Source organism: Myotis daubentonii, chromosome 2, assembly GCF_963259705.1.
Source record: "Myotis daubentonii chromosome 2, mMyoDau2.1, whole genome shotgun sequence".
Classification (NCBI taxonomy): Eukaryota; Metazoa; Chordata; class Mammalia; order Chiroptera; family Vespertilionidae; genus Myotis; species Myotis daubentonii.
This window is the reverse complement of record NC_081841.1, coordinates 193,170,364-193,190,846: the sequence shown is the minus strand read 5'-3', so window position 1 is coordinate 193,190,846 and position 20,483 is coordinate 193,170,364. Positions and strand designations below refer to the sequence as shown.

Sequence of the window (20,483 nt, the reverse complement as noted above, 5' to 3'; positions counted from 1 at the left end):
TCTCAAATTGCCACCAGCAGACTGGCTACACATCAGCTCTCCTAGAGGCAGGGCGGCTTGGGCAGATTCCCCATGTGCAGTTGTTATTGGCACCACTCCACCCCAACTTACACACTGCTCTCCACCATTCATCCCGAGAGCTGACAAAAGCACAAGGTCCAGACAAAGAAAGAAAGAGACATTTTATTAGCATTGTTACAGCAATGCAATAAATGAAGGGATCCTCAGTGCACAGCCCACCCGAGCTGCAAGCGGATAAATCAGAGAGTGGAACCGATTATTGTACACAAGTGCAGACACAGGATCACCCTGAACCTCAAACAGAAGATTGAAAATCACTTTACAAAAAAAAAAAAAAAAAAAAAAAAGTAAGTAAAAATAACACCCATTTTTCTAGTTAAAAAAGTGCCAGCTCTTGAGTGACAGAGCATGGAAAGACCAATCGCTTTAATGCTCAGCTATGCAGCCTGTGGGGGCCAGGCCTGTCTTGGCTTCTAAAGCTTAATTTAAGCATTCCAGAGTTTCCTCTTCTGAAGTACTTCTGTCTACTAATTTATGAACTGTGTCAGTCTAACAGTTAGCCAGCCTTCATCAGTTGTAAGTGTTAAGACCAGAGAACCTCCCTTTGTAAGGCTTATATCTGAATCAAGAATGAAGAGAAACTAAACACCAGAACCTTAAAAAGTCAAATGATAGTGGAGCCAGTGCCCATTTAAAAAAGCACTCTTACCCTCCCCCCTTTAAAGATCTACTTTGGTAAATATTAACGTTTAACCAGTTAGCAAAATATTTAACCCCGTTAGCAAAATTAACACCGTCATTGCAATAGTTACTCTTTGTGCATAGTAAATGTTGCAAGATGAACTTCACATTGGATAAAGCAGATCTGAAAATCAGTTTGCAATAAAGTGTGCCTCCCTCAACATCAACCTAAGCTCAGGGAAATGAACAGAGAGCCCTGCAGCTTCTGCTGGTCTGCGGCCGGGCTAAATCGTCTGGTAGCCAGCATGGCTCCTCTTCCTGCCGATGAGGTAGGCGATGAGGACGATGAGGACCAGCCCTGCCAGGGCACCGCCCACGGCGATGGGGATCAGCATGTTATTCTCATCCAGCTGACATTCTTCCACTGAGGAGACAAGCGGGAGCGCACCATGCGCACGTGGGTTGTCACCATGTGGACCCCACAGAGGCCTCTCCCTCCTCTCTACCTCTGCCCACCGCCACTCCCAGCAGGGGAGGATTATACCAGGGAGGGGGCTCCAATTCCAATCAATTATCACTTGGAGAAGCTCCTACAAAGGCGGGGCATTCTGTGTGGCTAGGAAATCATGGTCAGTGTGCAGTCCTAGGCGCTTGGGCCCTTCTGGACACTGAACTCATCAAACAGATAGCATTTTAATATCCCAATTTAATAGGGGGAAGAGCCACACTACTTGTTAAAAGAACTGCCTTTGCTCAAATAGTGACATGCTCACAACTGAGACATGCTGGGCATTTTGGAAGCAAGCTAACACAGGAAGAGGAATTTGCTCTAAAACTCTTAGGCTGGGAAAGGGAACCTGCACTCCCACCCCTTCCTTGTAACACAGAAGCTGTTAAATATCTAAACAGAACCAAAGCCTGCTGAAGCCCACTCAGAGTCTGAAACGCTGCCTTCAATGCTACTTACCAGACCCAAACTTGTCACCTTCTACCTGGAAAGCCTGGACCCACACTTTGAAAATGTTGACAGAAAAGGCCTCTGTGACCCAAATGTGCTCCTCGGCGTTGCACTTGTAGGAATTCCCCACAGTGGCCTGAAGTGCTCTCAGCGAGCTATTGGAGGCCTGGAAGGTGGGCACTGCAAAGGCATGTGAGAATTAGTGCTCCGAGACACCGGGATGGGCAGGGGAATTGTGGGGAATCTTACCTTTGGCGTCAGGAAGAGTCATGTTCAACTGGATTTCTTTCAGGAAAAAACGGCTGGAACTCGCATTCTTAAAGAGAAGAAGATAATCCTTAACCAGTCAACAGATTCACACATTTGTTGTAAACTTTGGTAATAAATTTGATCTATCATAGTTCTAAGCTTTAGAATGAAACTGAAGAGTATCATGTCTGTAAAAGGCATCATATAAATATCAAGAACACAAATTCTGATTAGTTCCTTCCAGATTTTCTTACATAATCAGATTTTCTGCTAAAAGGACTGAGGAAGGCTTATTCTAAAAAGGTAAACTCTGCTCCTCACCCCCCAATGTTTACTGAGCTTTAGGAAAGTTAAACTTTACTATGAGAAACCCAACTGTTAAACAGTTCACCAACATAGTGCATTATAAGTATTCATAAGTTGTACTTCTATTCTTCCCATATTAGTTTAGTATGATTCTTCCTAGGCAGGTATAAAGAAAAGAGGTACAGCCCTGACCGGTTTGGCTCAGTGGATAGAGTGTCAGCCTGCGGACCGAAAGGTCCCAGGTTCGATTCCGGTCAAGGGCATGTACCTGGGTTGCGGGCACATCCCCAGTAGGAGGTGTGCAGGAGGCGGCTGATCGATGTTTCTCTCTCATCGATGTTTCTAACTCTGTATCCCTTCTCCCTTCCTCTCTGTAAAAAATCAATAAAATATATTAAAAAAAAGGAAAGAGGTACAGAATACAGAGATGCTGCTTCTCGGTAAAGGGGTGAGAGAGGCTGACCTGAGCTTCCGCCCTGAAATCACCCCTTCCCTCTCTGCAGCTACACAGACTGTCTGCAGTCTAGTGCTAACAGTGGCAATTGGGCATAGCAGGCACTCTCTAATGTCTGATGAATAAATGAATGAAGGTCCATTTGTAAACAAGAAAGGGGGAGGGGGAGCTAAAGGTCCAAAAAGACTGAAAAGGGAAGGCAGAGAAAAGACTTATCCTTCCCTACTCTGGCCGGTTTGGCTCAGTGGATACAGAGTTGGCCTGCAGACTGAAGGGTCCCAGGTTCGATCCCGGTTAAGGGCATGTACTTTGGTTGCGGGCACATCCCCAGTAGGGGGCATGCAGGAGGCAGCTGATAATGTTTCTAACTCTCTATTCCTCTCCCTTCCTCTCTGTAAAAAAATCAACAAAATATATTAAAAAAAAAAAAAAAAGACTTATCCTTCCCTACGCAGAGCTCTGGGTTTCGGGACCTGTGTTCAGTTTCATTCTGGCTTGTACATGGTGTGCTCAGCTTAGGCGCTGTGGCCACGAGGCACCAAGTGCGTGAGCAAACACAGTAGAACAAAAACCACAGTGAGATGCATGCTAAGATGCCAGGCAGGTCTGGCACTGAAGCCCCCTGAGTGAAGTGAACATGGACACTCACCTTTCCAAACTGGAAGGCTAGGAAAGTGCTGGTCTCACTCTGGAGCTCTAGGGTCACCTGCTGGGTAGTGCAGCTCCCACCAACTTTGGTGTTGTTTGGGTTAATGTTGAATACTCTGGTCACAGTCTACGAAGAAAAGCAAACTAGTTACCATTCCATCTCCTACCCCGGGTCCTCTATTGTTGAAAAACAAAAGCAATCCTAAAAAACAGTAACTTCAAAGGTCACTTTCATTTTAACCCAAACTATAAGAAAGACACTAAAAGTTTACCCTAGTGCAGATTTCTGGAATCAAAAACAATTTTTAGCGCTACTTCTGATTGCTACTTTCAAAATGGCCCATACCCGTGGGAAAGGTGTAGCAGATCCAAGTGCCCTTTTCACCCTGTCTCCCAGCGGTCACACACTTTACCTTCATCACAAGCAAGTTATTTGACATAGCCCCACAGAGTTTGTCAGTAGGGAGAAATATTATTCCAAAGGAAAAGCATAAAAATAACATTTAGCAGAGGCCGGTTTGGCTCAGTGGATAGAGCGTCGGCCTGCGGACTCAAGGGTCCCAGGTTCGATTCCGGTCGGGGGCATGTGCCTTGGTTGCGGGCACATCCCCAGTGGGAGATGTGCAGGAGGCAGCTCATTGATGTTTCTCTCTCATCGATGTTTCTAACTCTCTGTCTCTCTCCCTTCCTCTCTGTAAAAAATCAATAAAATATATTTTAAAAAAATAACATTTAAATGTCTGAGTGGTAAGAATTAAGCAAAATTTAATATTCTCTCAGGGGTCAACAAACTTGTTCTATAGAGGCCAAACACTGTACATTTTATGCTTTGTCTCTGTCAGGATGACTTGATTCTGCTGTTTCAGAGGAAAGCTGCCATACTATGACAGGGGTGTGCATGGCTGTGGCCAATAAGCTAACTACAGATACAGGCACACTGACTTTTATTCCCTCTGACTTGTATTCTGAAAGGCCGTGCACACACACTGATTTAACACTCGTGTGCACCAACACTGCTACGCACTGAGAGAAAGGGGCTCCTTGGGGCTCCGCCTACCTTGTCGTCCTTCTTCTTGTAGGTGACATTTAGCTGCAGCCCCATGTTGGCAAGCAGACAGGTTCCGTTGGTACCACTCACGTTGTACTTGTGCACTGAGGGGCTCTCAGGCACTGGGGACGGTGAAGGGTGGGGAGGGGTTGGTGAAGGGTGAGGAGGGGTAGGGTGGGGAGGAGAAGGGTGGGGAGGGGATGACGAGGGGTGGGCAGATGTTGGTGAAGGGTGGGGAGGGGATGATGAGGGGTGGGCAGATGTTGGTGACATTGTTGGAGAAGGTTCATCTTGGATACAGTGCGTCTCTGGAGAAACAAGGAGGGATTAATCATACTTTTCACAGGAAGGAAGGTGAAAATTCTGGTTCCTTAAAAACAGGAGCCACAGCAACCCTGAGCTCCAGCTCCCTGAGCTCCTTGTAAACCCCAGACTTTCTCAAACAGCCCCACCCCTCAGAACAGGAGTAAATTATACAGGCAGGCAGGCACTGTTCCACACAGCTGGCTGAGGAGGACGGCAGTGTCCAGTTCCTGTCCCCACACCTAACACGTGATGGTTCTAAGTGGACACTTCCGGTTCAGCCTCGAGGCAGCCCCATGCTCACAGCTCTATCCTCTGCTGCCTGACAAACCTTCCCTTCCTACGTGCGGTCAAGTTAAAAACCATACCTCTCACATGCCAGTGGGACAGTCAGCCACACACCACCTGAAACAGCTCTCTGAGCTATTACTGCATGATGCTGGAAACAGTCACAGGACAGAAGAGGGGCCTGGAGCTCACACGCTCAGGAGGGACAGACAGACACCAGACACACAAACCTAATGCCATCAGCACAAGGCCCATGGGAGAGCAGAGAGGCCTTGGAAGGACAGGTGGCAGGTGGCCCTGCAGGCTGAGCCTGGAGCTGAGACTCAGGCACAGGGTCGGCCAGCTGCTGTGGGTTTCTATTTGGGGCAGGGTGGTGAGGGCTCCGGCAGGCACTCTCACGTAGGCAGTAGGCCCAGTAAGTGTGAGAGCAAAAATCCCAAAAGAGGAGACAACAATCCAGGACCTGAGGGAGGAGGGAGTACAGACAGGCCATGGCAAAGCAACTTGGTGACCAGAAGTCAGATTTGTGGGGGAGGTGTCTGTGGGGAGAGGCCACCAGAGGAGATGCTGAGGAGTTTGAATGGGACTCTGTCCCTCAGAATTTGACCCAGCATGATTGTTTACAACAAAAATTTATATTCAAAATCAAAGCAAATGGAACCCACAGCAGAATAGCTCAAAATTTCTACAGGAACAGACAGGAAGGAGGTGCTTCCTGTGAAGATTTCAGATGACTTAACATTTTATAACACCTGCAGCACTTCTAGGATACCACAATTAGATTCTTCCTTTTATCACCCTGTTTCTGTGGACAATCAAGAAGTTGAATATAATATTCATACAATTTCCATCCAATTCTGACTCTTCCCACAGTTCTGCTAGGCTGAGCCAAGGAAGCTGGCTCAGACATCCTTGTAGGGAGCCAGTCAGTAGTTTGTGTAACTCTACCCACCACCTGTTTTCTCTAAATTAAAATGAAACTTCAATGTAACTCTTTTTCAGTTGCCAATTCTGCCTCCATATCCCATCTACTTAGGGGAGGAGAGATAGAAAACTTCACCCCACAAAACTGTAACACAGGGAAAATTAGACACACTTTCTGGAAAGTTCAATTCACCCAGGATCCCTTCAATCTCTTCCCACAATGTAATCTTAGAGACTGAAGTGTCTTTCTAGACAGAGGATAAAGCCTGGGGAAATACCTCAGAAAGGGTTTAACCTTGGGCTAGTGGTGGTACAGCAAATACTGCCGGAGATGTTCCAACCTAGGGCGTGCTGGCCAACACTGTCCACTTCTTATCCCGAGCTAAGCTACAGACAGACGTCTTAGCTGCATTTTAAAAAACAGCTTCATCAGTACATTAAAACTAGTTACAGAACACAACATAATTAAAACGACGCCAAAACAAAAAAAGAGAACAGGCCAGTCTCCAAGTTCTGGTCTAGATGGCCGCACCACACAAACGAGGGAAAGTAACCTACATTGAGATTTGACAATCACCCACTGTTTTCATAAAGCCGGTTACAAAATATCAACTTGGAAACATGAATAAACACCCTTAGATCTTATCCCTAGTCAGAAAATTGCAGAACTTTAGAAATCTGTAAGGATAAAATGCCGTCTTCCTTCTGAGTTATAAATGCAAAGTCCACTCTCTAACCAATACCAAAGCCCTTCCTGCAGAAGGCTCACAAACAAGCCACAGGGAGATAATCCTGTATAATAAAACCCTAACATGCAAATCAACCGAATGGCAGAACGACCGGTCGCTATGACGTGCACTGACCACCAGGGGGCAGATGCTCAACACAGGAGCTGCTCCCAGCCTGAAGGCCCCAGGCCAGCCAAGGCGGGTGCCAGCGGGGGACCCCTGATCACCCCACCAGTCGCCCTACAGAGGGAGGCGACCGACGGCAGCGGGGTGCGGGACCCATGAGCGGGTGGCGCCAGGCCAGCCAAGGCAGGTGCCAGTGGGGGCACACCATCATCCTACAAATCGGCCCTGATTGCCGGCCAGGCCTACGGACCCTTACCTGTGCACGAATTTCGTGCACTGAGCCTCTAGTCACAAATAAAATGCACTGAGTATATTCAGTGCCACCTGTGGGAAGGCCTCTGGAAAGACTAGAGGATCCAGAAGTTGCTACTGGGTCACCATTAGTTTTCCCCACAAAGAAAACACTGGGAGAGGAAAGTGAAGGGCTGTGCAGATGCCTGTATGGGACTCACCCCAAATCCATTAACCCAGTGTGGGCTTGGGCCCAGAAATCCAATTCTGCTGAACAGAGTGAGACTCATTCACCTGGCCTTCTCCAGCCTCCAGACAGAGCATTCCAGAATGATAATCATCTACCCTACTTTGAAGACCTTCAGGAAAGAAGATACCTGATTTTCTTCAGAACTTATCCTCATCAACAAAATTGACAGGACAGTCAGTGCAGCCTTGGCCTGTTATTTATTTCCTTTTTAAAATAAAATCTCTAAATAGCTGAGGTTTTTTTTAAATTTTTTTTGGAAAAATGAACAAGGACTTTCTGGACAAGGCGACTACTACACTACTGTTAAGTACAAACACAGAAGCCCACTCTAATGACCTGAACATGCAGTTTATCTAATAAAAATTTTACCCTGATGCACCAAAGTTGTAGGTTCGATCCCTGGACAGGACACTTACAAGAACCAACAAATGAATGCATACATGGGTGACACAACAAATTGATATTTCTCTCTCTCTCTAAAAGCCAATAAATAAAAAAATAAAAATAAAAACTTTACCCAGGCTTTTATAACCAAAAATTTAATGATTTATTGCAAACATGTTAACTCAAACAATTTTTTAAGGATCCATGAGTAGAACAGAGTAGGGGATATAAAAATATGCTTAACATATTTGGCTTGGGATCCTTTCCTTGAAACAGGGAATTCAGTTGACAAGAAAAATATTTAAAAGTACCTAAAGCACGGCTGGCGTAGCTCAGTGTTGAGTGTCAACCTATGAACCAGGAGGTCATGGTTCAATTCCTGATCAGGGGACATGCCTGGGTTGTGAGCTTGATCCTTAGAGAGGGGCATACAGGAGGCAGCCGATAGATGATTCTCTCTCATCACTGATGTTTCTGTCTCTCTCTCCCTCTCCCTTCTTCTCTATGAAATAAATAAAAATATTTTAAAAAACCAACAACATAAAAGTACCTACAAATCACTCTGGTCGGTTTGGTTCAGTGGATAGAGTGTCAGCCCGAGGACTGAAGGGTCCCAGGTTCAATTCCAGTCAAGGGCACACACCTTGGTTGCAGGCTCGATCCCTGGCCCTGGATGGGGTGCATGCAGGAGGCAACCAATTGATGTGTCTCTCTTACATCTATGTTTCTCTCTGTCTCTCCTCCTCCCCTTCCATTCTCTCCAAAGATCAATAGAAAAATATCCTCGGGTGAGGATTAACAAAACAAAACAAAGTACCTAAGAATCAAAGGAGTGAAACTGGCACAAAAGGAAATAAAAAATGAGAAATGGCTCAATTCTAATAGAAATCAAGTATTTTTAAGCAATTTATGCTGTTTTGGTAGTATATGAGGTTAGTTATGCCAAATCTCATACTTTTAGGGAAAATGATGGTCTCTTTAATTACAAAATAACATTAATAGCAACCATTGTCAAAAAATACCCAGCTGTAACCAGTTTGGCTCAGTGGCTAGAGCGTTGGCTTGCGGACTGAAAGGTCCCAGGTTCGATTCCGGTCAAGGGCATGTACCTGGGTTGTGGGCACATCCCCAGTAGGAGATGTGCAGGAGGCAGCTGATCGATGTTTCTCTCTCATCGATGTTTCTAACTCTCTATCTCTCTCCCTTCCTCTCTGTAAAAAAATCAATAAAATATATAAAAAAAAAAAAGATACTGAGAATAGACAAAAAGTACTATAATGAATGACATGCTGGCTGGCTACGCTTCCCAAGGATCAGACTCTGAGTTAGGTTCATAATAACCTCGCAACATGTTAGCAGTTGAGCTTTAAAAACAATTCAGATTGCCCTGGCTGGTTTTGCTCAGTGGATAGAGCGATTCCAGTCGGGGGCACATACCTTGGTTGCAGGATCCTCCCCCGCCCAGGTCCTGGTTGGGGCATGTGCAGGAGGCAACCAATCGATGTATTTCTCTCCCATCCATATTTCTCTCTGTTTTTCCCTCTTTCTTCCACTCTCTCTAAAAAAATCAATGGAATAATTTCCTTGGGTGAGGACTAAAAAATTCAGATTAACTTCATTAGGTATATAAAATGTCTAATAACTATGTTGTACACCAGAAATTATTGTAACACTGATTGGAAAGTAAATCTTAGATCATGTTATCAATTACTATATTGTACAGTGTAGACCCTTCCTTAAGGAGCATCAGTCCATATTTGAGATCCAGAGGCTCCCCACCCAGCACCTCCACCCTGAACAGCAGCCTGCGTATACTAGGACCCAGGTCACTGGAGGATCAAATCCTATAAAACAGTGTGTCAAGCAGGAAGTCACGGTTGTGTGAGAGGTGATGTATGAGCAGCTCTCGACTTCACCCAGCCTTCCTGGCCAATGATGAGAGAAGGAAACTTCGATTTCTACAGGATATTCATGTACCTGGTAACTTCAGGATGCTTCTTAACCCTCCTCAGCCAAGTAGAATTTACTAAGAGAGTGCTCTAGTGTCTTTGAAAAGATTTCCTTTCTAAAGTACATACACATTGGCACAGGTGGATTTAACAAAACTGAATCAAGCTTTGATAAGAGGGGACAACCACGAAACATGGGGAGGTGGGTACGATGTCTCAGATCCGTCCAGTGAGGCTGAGCTCGATGACCAAACTTCTTACCACCAACTTGAAGGAACATGGTGGGTGGCACCCATGAGCTCCAAATAACCCAGGACTCGCAGGTTGGAAGGCCAAAACCCCAAACCCCCAGGTAACCCCATGCAGGACATGAGCATACCACTGGGGAAAGGGCTATTGGCTGGGGTCCAGATGTCAGGATAGCCTCACACCCGTACCTTTTCCACTTGGAACCACATGCATATGTCCTCCATTGGAAAAGTAATTAAAATGTAGAATGTTGGCAGGGGAGACAATGTGCCTTTGTGGGGATGGGGGATATGAAAAAAATCTCTACTTTCCATTCAATTTTGTTTTGAACCTAAAGCTGCTCTAAAAAATAAAGTCTATTAAAAAAAAAAGCAATTAATTAACCCCACAACAAAATTAGTCCCTCTACTGTCACATCTGTTTTTAGATTAGAAACGGTAGTCCTGTTACAGGGCTCCACTGCCCTGTGTGAACCCTGGTGGCATTGACACCTTACTTCAAAGCACCATACTGGGGAGCCCGCTAGGGGAGACCTGTCATCTCTGTGCTCGCAAGCCTTTGAAGCAAAGGAAAACAAGTTGGAAAGTGAGGAGCTGTATCTTGGCCACTTTCTGGCCCAATTTTAGTGAGAGCCCTGCAATGAACCAGCAAGCCAGAGATGCAATTATTTCCTAAGACCTTCTGACAGATTTTGCTTTTCCCTTTTTCTGCTCTTGAGACCTGAGCCAGAAGACTGATGCAACCCAGATGTATTTGGCTAGATATGAAACTCAGGTAGTTGGGAGATTTATCACTGTGAACACAAATAACTTCAAGTATTTAGTTTGTTGATCTAACCGCCATTGGCTTAGCTACTGTCTGACTAAAGTCACCTTTCATATGCCTGAGGAGGTGCACCTTAGAGTGTGCACACACCGGGACCTACTGCCTCCAAACACTGCTCACGCCAGCGCAAGAGGAAAAGTCCTCACACTCCATCAGCCCTTCCTTGGGAAGCTGCATGCTCACCCAGCCCGCCAGGCCCAGTTTGAGAAGAGGCTGCTTGTGGAAAGGTCAAGCCCATTTCCTTCAGAATCTCCTGCTGCTCCAGCTTGCGCAGATCTCCACTGGTAAGCCCTGCACACTTGCTACTAGTTGTATTTCTCCCAGTTACACTTGGTTTCTTTTAGTCCTAGCTCTGTTACTAACACTCTTCCCATTAGGTCAGGGGTCAGCTAATTTTCTCTGTAAGGGGCCAGATACTACACATTTTAGACTTTGTGGCTGTCGGGTGTCTGTTCCAACTCAATTCTGCCACCATGAACATGAAAGCGGGCACAGAAATAGGTGAGTGAATGATCATGGCTGTGTTCCAACAACACTTCAGTTATGGGCACTGAAACCTGAACTGCAAAGAATTTTCATGTCATGAAATATTATTTTCATTTTTTTAACCTTAAATTTTAAGCATAAAAACCATTCTTAGCTTACTGACTATACAGAGACCAGAGGCAGGCTGGACCAGGCCTGCAGCCCAGTTTGGCAGCTCTGCTAGAAGTACCCCGGTCTCTGAGGACTGTAACAAGCTGCACAAAAGGGCTGACTGGTTCATCCTGCTAATTAGCTCTGGGATGGTGCAAATTAGCCACTCTCCAACAGTCACTCTGAGCCTTCAAGCAAGACCACCAGGGAACAAATGCAAATCAAAAGCCCAGCAGATCTAAAGAGTAGAAGGAGGTTGGGGAGATATATGATGATGGAAGGAGACCAGACTTAGGGTGGTGAACACAAAATACAATATGTAGATGATATATTTATAGCATTGTACACTGGAAACCTACATGATCTGATTAACCAATGTTACCCCAATAAATTCAAAAAAATTAGAATGAGGTGCTATCCTTAACACACCCTCTAGCAGGCAGAGACAACTTCCCCAAGGCAATCAACCCCTTATCCCCTCACTCTTTAGAAAAATGACATTAATCTGTTAGTTGATTAGTGGAATTTGGGGAACAGAATTTTCTTAAGTCACAGTAAAATGACAGCCCTATTTATTACTTACTCTGTGCCAGGCACTGAGACCCACTTTGCATAAATTTCCTTTTTAATTCTAACAACCTTCTAACACAAGTTATTATCCTTATTTTACAAGTGAAGAAAATGACAGGTTGACTACCTTAGCCAAGACCATGGAGCTGGGTTGGCAGGTGCCTTGTGGGGTGTGAGGGTGTATGTCATGATCCCCTCAGAAAGGCACTCCTAATCCTTTCACCATCTGGCCCTAGGGTCTGCCTGAGCTCCCTGGACTCCATTAGCTCTAACAAGGGAAGACCCAGAGAGGCTTAACTGCTTTGCCCTTTTACCCCTTTTTGATCAATTTTGTCCTCCCTAATCTAAGGAGGTCATCTCTAAAGAGAAAAAAGGTTTGGTGGACAGCTCTTCTAAGACAGAGCTGCCTGCTGTCCCCAGCTATACAGATGCTCATCTGTACATAGTTCTCCGAGGCACCAGAGCACAGAGCGGCTTCTGCATTCAGTGAAGTCAGACTAATGACATTAGGGCCAAGGGCAGGGTCTTACCTTCCTTGCTGAAGTTATCATTTGAAAGGTATGCCTGGATGGTGGCATCAATGAACGTGACAGTGACATTATTCATGTGGATCTGGTTGCTGCTCACACATCTGTATTTTTTATTTATGTCTGCCGTGATGTCAGGTATGGATTCTGCAGTCTTGGGTCCTAGAAAAGAATAAAATTTTAATTACTTAGTTAAAAGTAATTTTAGACACTACTCCAAACCAATTTTCTTCACTTCATGATCGGTCAATTTTTGTTCTTACCCTGGGAGCTTGCATTGGGGAAAACCTGTGTGTCTGACAAGTTATAAACAAAACGCATCATCTGGACACTGTAACGTGTAGTATTTCTCGTGAAGTTGAGGGTCAGTGTATGTCCGTTTCCAAAAGCAATGATGAGACTGGGGTTAGAAGCATTCTCTTTACCACAGGAGCTGCTATTTAATGCTTCTGCATTAGGTGGCAGTTTGAAGGTCGAATTCTAGAACAAACACAATGTCAACAGAACCCAATTAGAATGTAGGTTATTAAAGGGATTCAGAAACACTAAGTAAAGATCTTTTGTAAGTATGACATAAACTCAGTTCCTCAGTTCCATCTCAGATGGCACTGTTAAGGTATTTTTAATATAAACAAAAAACACAAAGAAAGTCAGCATTACATTTCAGTAAGAGAAGCAATTCAAGCCCTGGCTAGTGTGGCTCAGATGGTTGGAGCATTGTCCCCTGCACCAAAAGGCTGCCGGTTCCATTCCCAGTCAGGGATATACATACCTAGTTTGCAGATTTGATTTCTGGTGGGAGCACATTGATGTTTCTCTCACATCAATGTTTCTTTCTCTCTCTCTCCCCCTTCCTCTCTCTCTGAAGATCAATAAAACCATACGCTCGAGTGAGGATTAAAAAAATAAAGTAATTCAAGTGTTAGAAGAAGTTGACTTAATTTTTCATATAATTACAAATTCTTCATTAATATAATTTTAACTTTCAACAGAACAGAATTAAAACTAAAATTATCTTAGTAAACTCAAATAATTAACATTGGGTTTCAAGATAAAGTGTGTGTTTTTATTTTAAAAAGGCTATTACTACTTGTTTGCCATAGAAATGTTTGTTTAAAGAATATGTCTCTTTAAGGGGTTTACACAGAATTGTTTTAATTTACTATTATATGCAAACAAACAACTAGAAAACAACCTACTGTCCATCAAAACGAACTGGGCTGATTAAAAGAACTATGGTTAAGCTGCATGCGAATGCTGTCCTAAAAAAAGACAGAACTACACGAGGTGACGAAGACATGCTTTGCGAAATAGTGAGGCACATGACCGCATCGGGATGATCCCGTTTGTGTAATAATTAATATATAGCAAGACAGTATTTTAAAAATCCAAGCACAAAATATAGTGAATAGAAATTAAAATAAAAGGTGCTTAGACAAGTCTTTAGAATTTGAGACTTTTCTACAGAACAAAACCTTCCCAGTTTTCTTCTATTTTGACAGAGACCACGTTTGTATCTAGACCAGTACCAATGAATTAATGAGGCTGAGCAGCTGGCACAAAGTCCAGAGTGCTCTAAAGAAACTGCTGATCTTCCCAGCAATCCTGGGCCCCACTGCTGCCCTTTGAGTGGTAGTAAAAAAATATGACGCTATCGAAATGGAGATAAAGAAAAATGGTGGTTACAAGAAGGAATTGAAATAAAATCAGAATTAAGAATATATTTAAAAGAGTACATGGTAAATAGAATAAGTGAAATGTCATTAATAGGTAACTGACGAAAGAAGAAATACAAACAAATGCTGTTTATTTGTTAGAAATCTAGGAAATGCAAAAGCCTATCCTCTAGAAGTACAGAGTTGTTTTAACAAAACAACCAAAAACATTTTAATCAAATTAACACAATGCTTATGGCACTGCACATAAACTGTTTATATACAATTGTGGAGTGTTAATAGTTCATATAGAGTAAATTCCACAGATATACTTAACTACAAATAGTGGGATGGTTTAACAAATTAGGTTGATTAACATAATGAAGTATTAAAAAAGATAATCACAAAGAAAACTGAGAAAAAATGCTCATAGTAAAATAGTGAAAGCAAAGCACAAAATGGTTTGTATATTTTGACTGGAACTTCAGTATATAAAACAGCACAGGCTACTTGAGGAGCTGAGAAGGAACTATACACACATCAAGATAACTATGTTAAGGAGGGATCATTTTTCAAACATTTGAAAACTTTTAATAATCTCTCTTTCGTGTGCGAACACACACACATGCATGCACGTACACAATGTGCTGTTTCCTACCTTAGAGCCACTCTGGGTATTATAGCTGGTCAAGAAGTCAGCAGAGAAGTTGGCCATTATACAAGTTGTCCCGTTGCCATCCTTCACCTCAAAGAACACTGCTGATGCACCATACACAAGGCCTGCTAACTCCAGGAGAGACAAAAATTACCCAACATCTCTAAGAAAATATTTGAGATATTTCTGTTGTCTTCAACTGTAGCAATAATGGATTTTGTCAGAATACTGATCAAGAAGTCAAATGTTAATTTCTGGGTCACCACGGGGGCATAAGTGCTCTACATTGGTTCCTCAGGAAATTCCATAGGGTCATGGAGGCACAACTCAACCTAAACATTGACCTTCTACAGAAATCCATGGAAGAGCTGATGGTATCTTTCACTGTGGACTTAGACCAATATTTAAAGTTAGATGTTTTTTACCTCCCATGGACTGGTGGTGTGGAAGAAATGTCATGGACTCAAAGATCTAAGATTTTTGCCCAATTTCAGAAAGGTTCTAAAAAAACTAAGTTGAACCAGGACTTGGCTGTGTGACCTTAGGACTTCAATCAATCTGTCTAGGTATGGCCTCCATATGGCAGGGACATGGGACAGAGTGAAACTCTCATGGGTCTTTCTAGCTTGAGAGTGATCACTGCTAAATATACCTCCTTAAGTAAGTTCTCAGGGCCAGTGCCATCTCTGGCTTCTTCATATCCCACCACCCTGATCAAGCAGTTTACTAGCAAATGTAATCTGATCAGCACAGTACAGAAGTAGGTAATGTTATAAGTGGTACATTTTAGCACATTGTTCTTTCATAGATGGGTAAAAATAAGTGTTTTCACTAGTTCTAAAACCAAAGAGTTGTCAGCCATCACAGTGTACTATAACATTCAGAAGTGGTGTGCTCCTCCCTTCCCTTCCCTCCTCCCCATCTCTGCTGCTACAAGCTCCTACACGCCCTTTACCAAGCAAGCATTTCCACACCTGGCTCTGATCGCTCTAAGGGTAAATATGACTTGCACATTCTGAAGGCAGCATACTCAGAGGACAGTCAATTAACATTTCATTCTAAATCCCCTGTCCCTGGCAAAGTAAATGTCTCCAATGAAACCAATTCATTTTACCCTTGAGATTTTCACAAAACAAAATCTTTAGAGCCAACAATTCAAGCCTAAAGTAAAGGGTATAGCCAGAAACCTCACATATCTTCCCATAAGCATCTGGTAAAGGAAATACCAAAATCCATGTGCATAAAGAAAAGTTGCGCCGAAACTGGTTTGGCTCAGTGGATAGAGCGTCGGCCTGCAGACTCAAGGGTCCCAGGTTCGATTCCGGTCAAGGGCATGTACCTGGGTTGCGGGCACATCCCCAGTGGGAGATGTGCAGGAGGCAGCTGATCGATGTTTCTCTCTCATCGATGTTTCTAGCTCTCTATCTCTCTCCCTTCCTCTCTGTAAAAAAATCAATAAAATATATTTAAAAAAAGAAAAAAAGAAAAGTTGCTACACCAAAATGAAGCAAACTATGGTAGACTGGAAAACCTGTGCACATTTTTTTTTTAAAAAAAATATTTTATTGATTTTTTACAGAGAGGAAGGGATAGGGATAGAGAGTTAGAAACATTGATGAGAGAGAAACATCGATTAGCTGCCTCCTGCACACCCCCTACTGGGGATGTGCCCGCAACCAAGGTACATGCCCTTGACCAGAATCGAACCTGGGACCCTTGAGTCCGCAGGCCGACGCTCTATCCACTGAGCCAAACCGGTTAGGGCTGTGCACATTTTTTTTTTTTTGGTCTGTTTTGATTTGCAAATTTTTAACCCATCTCTGAAATACTTGGGCAAGATTATACTAAAAGCATTTCCAATAAATTGAATATCTTATTTAAAAGTTAGAGAAAGTTGTTCCATAACTTGTTTTTGACACAGTAAAGATTTTTAGAACACGTGCTTTCTGAGAGGATGGGTAAGCAGACCAGAGGGAAAAGCAGAGCCGGCAGGCAGAAGCAAAAGCGTGTGTTAAAGCATGGGCGCGTTCCCTGGGCCACTGCCTGCCCAGTGCATATGCTTCCTCAGGCCTAGCCCTGGTCCCTCTGCTGGAGAGTCTGTCATATTCAATCACATGTGACATAGGCACAGCAGGTCACTGTCTCCCATGGGAGCACACATAGGTCAGTTCTCAACAAGCTGCCCTTTGATAAAACAGTTCCTGAATCATTAAAAAAAAAACTTTCTACTGACTCAAAGCACTTCATTAGTAAACATTTCACATTAAGTACCTTTCAATCATACAATTTTTTCATTTAGAAATATGTTGAGCTGATCTTTCCAAGAAAAACAAAGTATTACTAAAACAATATAAGCGCTAGCAGCACTAGATGCCCACATTTATTCTGGAAAGGCCCAGAAATGTCCAATTATTAAAACAAGAAACTTACCCCAGAAGCCAATTTTGATCCAGAGAAAAATGTCTACAAGAGGATTAGAACATAATATTCTGAGAGATTATTATGTATGTTAATGATCATAAGTTTATTTTTTTTAAAGAATTCTGTAACAGTGGCAGTTGGTGAGGAAAAAGACTCTTCTCAAGCCAGTTAAAATGTTTGCAGTAATTTGAAGGGTGTCCCTCTCAAAAGTCAGCTCCCTGGCCTACTGGCAACTGCTAATCTCTAGCAGTACTTCACTCAGATGAGAACTCGATCATTTCTCCAGGGGTTACATAAAGGAATAACTTTGTCCTGTTCCTTTAAAATATTCCTACTTGTAGAAATTCAATTTTTTTTAAAACAAATGCAGCTATGGGAAACATGCTTGCTTGACAGTAAGAGAGATCTTGGTTCTATGACAGACTCCCCCACTACTGTGTGACCTTGGGTCAGTAGCAACTACCAAACCCTTGGTTTAGGTACCTGCAAAATGGAAATAGGAGTGCTGACACAACAGGTTCACTAGAGCATCAAATTGAGCCAACAACATGCAGAGTGTTCAGTATACAGGGCATTAGCACTGACTATATTAGTTATTATTATTTAAACATTCAGTGCTATACAGACCTCACCTATCAAGTTCATCACTGAATCCTAGTACCTGACACAAAATGTCAATTATTTTATTTAACAAGCACTTGTAATGCACTTGCTATGTGCCAATTATAGCTCCAAGCATATCACTGATAAATTATCATGACAATCCTAATTGGTAGACATATTCTGACTCCTTTACAGATGTAGAGACTAAGGCAGAGAGATGTTAACTAACTAGTGCAAGGTCACACAGCTAGTGAGTGGTAGAGCCAGGTCTGCTGACTCAGAGCATGTTCACCCATGCTAGTGTGGGCTAGCTGCAGGGTGAGTGCCATGGCTAAACCATGCTTTCTCTCCAGCACTCGTTGAGCAAGCAAATATGCTTTAAATTATGAAACACTCACTTTTGAAATGAACCACAATCCCTAGAGGCGGGGCATGAGTATGTAGATTTCTAAAAAGCTGACTTATGCATGTTTGGTTAGAGACCACTACTGTAAAACTGGACATCTCTATATGTATGTACTGAGCACTTACTATGTGTGAGGCATGAGCTGGGCTGTGAGACGGGGAAGGGAAATACACTTGTAAAAATAATCGTAACTCAGCTGAATCAATGGTCTAGTTAAAGAACACGCTGTAGCACGTAGTCAAGTTCTGTGGACGCAAACAGAGCGAATACTAATACTGCCTGGAATGGGACTGCAATTTTGTAAATAGTATGTAAATTCAAAATTATGAACCCAAAACATTTCGATCTCAAATCTACCAAAGAATTTGGTTGCAAACTTGGGACAACTGACAAAACTCCCACAAGCAAGTATAACACTAATTAGCATAAAAGCTAATACTTCCTTCCTATCAGTGGTCGCCAACCTTTAGGACCTCACAGACCACTGGCGACCGCTGTAGTGAGTTCTTCATTTGGAAAGGGAAAGGAAGCCACCTAGTTGACATCAATGGTTTAAAGAATCACACTCAATTATACTATGATACAAAAGGTGTAAGTAGTTTCTACTCATTAATGTAGGAGGAATTAGTAATTTAGAAGCTTGTTCTATTTTTAGAAAATACGCTTTTTGGTGAAATTGTTCATTAAAATAAACGTTTTTTTAAAAAACAGACCTAAATCCAAGTTAATGGACCTTTTTAAAAAGTTAGATTTTAGTTGAATATAAAACTTAAAAGATATGATGCAATGGGCATTTAAAAAGCTAATTACACGCACAATACTCCAAGTTATTGCAATGTAGAGAAGTTATGAACTTTCCCTCTTCATTTTTAAGATGAGTTTTTAAAACATGAAACAAAATATCCAAGTCCTAATGCTTGTGAGCTCTTCTAATAAATCACAATGCAGCCGTTCTGGCATGACAAAACTTATTCCAGCAACTCCTCTTGTAACACCTGCCAGTGAAGGGCAAGGCTTCAGGTTTACTGCTGGAATAAGGTCATCCCTTGTGGCTCTTGCAGCTCAAAGAACGAACTTTACATAACAGGCAAAACGAAAACAGCAAACCAAAATCTATTCGATCACAATGAACAGAATTTCAGAGTAAGATGAAACATAAGAGGTATCTAAAGAATGTGTGGGCAGGAAATGTGTATCTGTATTTATTTAACTCACGTGAACCCCCATATTTCAGATCCTGGCCCTTAGATAAGTCTTCCCTTTTATTTGGCAGCGAGTGGGACAGAGTGGCATACACAGATGGCCTCTAAACAGACTTAAAATCAAGCCATGTCATGATTACCGTTCAACAAACAGCACATATTCCTCTTTCTTATTAGGACAGACACAGAGTGGGGGAGGGCGAGCCGCTTCCCGACGTGTGGAGGAGTCCCGTATTTTGGCTCACGGGCACCAGCACACAGAACAGTGGCCGCAGCTCTTCACGAGGACTCACTAGATGCGAACACTGCCATCGAGAAGCCGAGGCCTGGTCCTGCCTCGCAGATCGCGCCCCCCCCCCCCCCCCATGAGCTCTCCTAAACTCCTAAGGGTACCTCTAAGTCCTCCCAACACAAACTTAAATTCGCAGCAACATGTGAGCGCTGCAGGCCACGCTGAAACACAGGCAAAGGTGAAAGCACCAAGGACGAACTCCACAAGGCCAGGGTCGCCACGCCGCCTAGTCTCTCCTGGTTCGGACCCGTGTGGGAAGCGGCACCAGGGGGGTCGCCCGCTGGGAGCACCGAGGGACCGCGCGGGTCCTGGCGGCTCGGAGCGCAGAGCCTCACCTGGACCTCAGGCCGAGCCCACCCTCGCCCGGAAGTTACAGAAACAAAGCACAATTTCCAGAAACCACCAAGTCACCCAACTCTCACCCACTCCAGAAAACGAGTTCAGTGGCCCGAGGGCGGAGCAGGCCCGCGGCCGAGACCCTCGCCCCTCCCTCGTCCGCCTCTCGGCACCCGGACCCGACTTTGTAGCCCCCGGGACTCCGTGTAGTTCCCCCCACCCCCCGCCTCGCCCCCGGAGACACCCTCCCCGCAGGGCTCCCAGGCTCCCGAGCCCCGCCGCGCAGCCCACTGCCCTCTCGCACTCCGCCCTCCCCGCAGACGCCCGCTCCCGGCCTGACCCTCACCGAGTAACAGCAGGAGCAGCGGCTGCCGCCGGGCGCCACCGGGGGCCGCCATGGGCACCAGGACCACGGGATCGGGAGCCCCGAGGGGTCGGGTGGTGGGGCCGCCGGAGGATGGGCGCTGGGGAAAGCGCTGGGGGCCGGCGTAAGAGCGGCAGATCCCTCGGTCCAGAGGCCCAGCAGCAGCGGTGCTCGCGGCAGAAAAGAGACCCTGC

The 20,483-nt window shown here is 44.1% G+C and overlaps 1 protein-coding gene across 2 annotated transcripts; it reads right to left on the bottom strand.

The window, feature by feature from the left end:
• Positions 1-168: 168 nt before the first annotated feature.
• Positions 169-20,477, bottom strand: LAMP1 (lysosomal associated membrane protein 1). 2 transcript variants are annotated; one of them, XM_059685168.1, is made up of 9 exons: positions 20,272-20,477; positions 14,669-14,790; positions 12,619-12,835; positions 12,359-12,517; positions 4,375-4,673; positions 3,319-3,444; positions 1,910-1,976; positions 1,670-1,840; positions 169-1,126 (listed from the first exon to the last, which is right to left on the bottom strand). In XM_059685168.1, the coding sequence occupies exons 1-9, from the start codon at positions 20,321-20,323 to the stop codon at positions 987-989; spliced, it is 1,353 nt and encodes a 450-aa protein (XP_059541151.1). In that variant the 5' UTR covers positions 20,324-20,477; the 3' UTR covers positions 169-986. The 2 variants fall into 2 exon arrangements, with proteins under 2 accessions (XP_059541151.1, XP_059541150.1); XM_059685167.1 differs by having other exon boundaries at positions 14,669-14,793; positions 20,272-20,476.
• Between the last annotated feature and the right edge of the window lie 6 nt (positions 20,478-20,483).

Excerpts from the sequence above, each read along its gene's own strand:
- LAMP1 (XM_059685167.1), bottom strand. The coding sequence starts at position 20,323 with ATGGCGGCCCCCGGTGGCGCCCGGCGGCAGCCGCTGCTCCTGCTGTTA. Across the intron at positions 12,836-14,668 it reads ATACCCAGAGTGGCTCTAAG|AATTCGACCTTCAAACTGCC; the intron begins GTAGGAAACAGC and ends TGTTTGTTCTAG. Across the intron at positions 1,841-1,909 it reads GACTCTTCCTGACGCCAAAG|TGCCCACCTTCCAGGCCTCC; the intron begins GTAAGATTCCCC and ends ATGCCTTTGCAG.